The sequence below is a fragment of the Hippopotamus amphibius genome, chromosome 11, assembly GCF_030028045.1.
Source record: "Hippopotamus amphibius kiboko isolate mHipAmp2 chromosome 11, mHipAmp2.hap2, whole genome shotgun sequence".
Classification (NCBI taxonomy): Eukaryota; Metazoa; Chordata; class Mammalia; order Artiodactyla; family Hippopotamidae; genus Hippopotamus; species Hippopotamus amphibius.
The window spans coordinates 80,110,048-80,112,025 of NC_080196.1; the positions used below are offsets into that span (position 1 = coordinate 80,110,048).

The following is a 1,978-nucleotide window of genomic DNA, read 5'->3' on the forward strand; positions in this document are numbered from 1 at the left end:
CTCAATAACTCTCCTCTTGAGGTTCTTTATTTGGTTTAAATAGCTGGTTAGCATCAGTTAATTTGAAACACTACTGAAAAATTTCAGAGGAAAATCCACCCCCTCTTAAAGCAGCGTTTAAGATTAACTTTTAAACAAAAATAAATGATTTCAGCACTACTCTTGTCAAAAAGTCAAAACCATTATTATGACATTTCTTAGTTAGATTTTATTTTTCCTATGTGCCAAGAACAGTACTGAGACGCCTTGTCTACACAGGTTGAAAAACAAATGATGAATCTTTAAGAATATTCTCCATGAAAATGGTTCTTAAAGTTATTTATGGGGGGGGGGGGGAGCAGGCGGCGGTGGGGAAGATGGCGTACCAGAGCCTCCAGCTGGAGTACCTGCAGATCCCACCGGTCAGCCGCGCCTACACCACCGCCTGTGTCCTCACCACTGCTGCTGTGCATTTGGAATTGATCACACCTTTTCAGTTGTACTTCAATCCCGAATTAATCTTTAAACACTTTCAAATATGGAGGCTAATCACCAATTTCTTATTTTTTGGGCCAGTTGGATTCAATTTTTTATTTAACATGATTTTTCTATATCGTTACTGTCGAATGCTAGAAGAAGGCTCTTTCCGAGGTCGGACAGCAGACTTTGTATTTATGTTCCTTTTTGGTGGATTCTTAATGACTCTTTTTGGTTTGTTTGTGAGCTTAGTTTTCTTGGGCCAGGCCTTTACAATAATGCTTGTCTATGTGTGGAGCCGAAGGAACCCGTATGTCTGCATGAACTTCTTCGGCCTTCTCAATTTCCAGGCCCCCTTTCTGCCCTGGGTGCTCATGGGCTTTTCCTTGTTGTTGGGGAACTCAATCATTGTGGACCTCTTGGGTATTGCAGTTGGACACATATATTTTTTCTTGGAAGATGTATTTCCCAATCAACCTGGTGGAATAAGAATTTTGAAAACACCATCTATTCTGAAGCCTATTTTTGATACACCAGATGAAGATCCAAATTACAATCCACTACCTGAAGAGAGGCCAGGAGGCTTCGCCTGGGGTGAGGGCCAGCGCCTTGGTGGCTAAAGCGGCAGTGCCAATAATGAGACCCAGCTGGGAGGACTCAGTGACATGCCCATTGGGATTCTTTTATCCTTTGTGTTGCAAAAGTGTGGACACTTTTGGCAGCTTGACAAGATTTTAACTCCAGAAGCACTTTATGAAATGACACACTGAGCAATCCAGAAGACATTTCCAGCAGTTTGCCAGTGGTTCCTCACTACGCTGGTACTGAAAGTGTAATCTCTTGGAGCCAAAAAAAAACTGGAGAAACAAATACCCTGCCGCCTCTAAGGAACAAGTACCTGAGTACTTGAGTTCTGTGGTGACGGGCAGAGTTTATTCCTCCTCCTCCTCCTCTTTGATAGACGAGGCCATGGTATAAATGGAAGTTTCAGAAAGGATGAAATAAAACTGAATTCCATCTCTCTCTCACTGAAGAAAAAAAAATTATTTGTGAACCTGAGCATTTTAAGAAGTGAATAACATTTAGGGACCCTTAATTTTCTCAAAATCCACCTATCTAAAGTAATTTATAAAGAAATTAATGATTTTAAGGATCCCCTGAGGGCCAGTATATCCTGAATCTTTATGGAACCCTGGCTAAGGGTCCTGTTCTAGAACAGGTTTTTTGTTTTGCTTTGTTTTTTAAGCTCTTTATTGGAGTATAATTACTTTACACTGTTGTGCCAGTTTCTGCTGTACAACAAAGTGAATCAGCTGTATTTATACATATATCTCCATATCCCCTCCCTCCCACAATTCCTTCCCACCTTCCCTATCCCACTCCTCTAAGTCATCAGCCACTGTCGAGTTGATCTCCTTGTGTTATGCAGCAGCTTCCCACTAGCTATCTATTTTACATTTGGTAGTGGATATATGTCAATGCTACTCTCTCAGTTTGTCCCAGATTCCTCTTCACCCTACCC

The 1,978-nt window shown here is 41.4% G+C and overlaps 1 protein-coding gene across 1 annotated transcript; it reads left to right on the forward strand.

The window, feature by feature from the left end:
- Positions 1-335: 335 nt before the first annotated feature.
- On the forward strand, positions 336-1,472 carry LOC130831605 (derlin-2-like). Its single transcript, XM_057699872.1, has one exon. It carries the CDS (start codon positions 357-359, stop codon positions 1,074-1,076), a length of 720 nt encoding a protein of 239 aa, XP_057555855.1. The 5' UTR covers positions 336-356; the 3' UTR covers positions 1,077-1,472.
- The last annotated feature ends 506 nt before the right edge of the window (positions 1,473-1,978 follow it).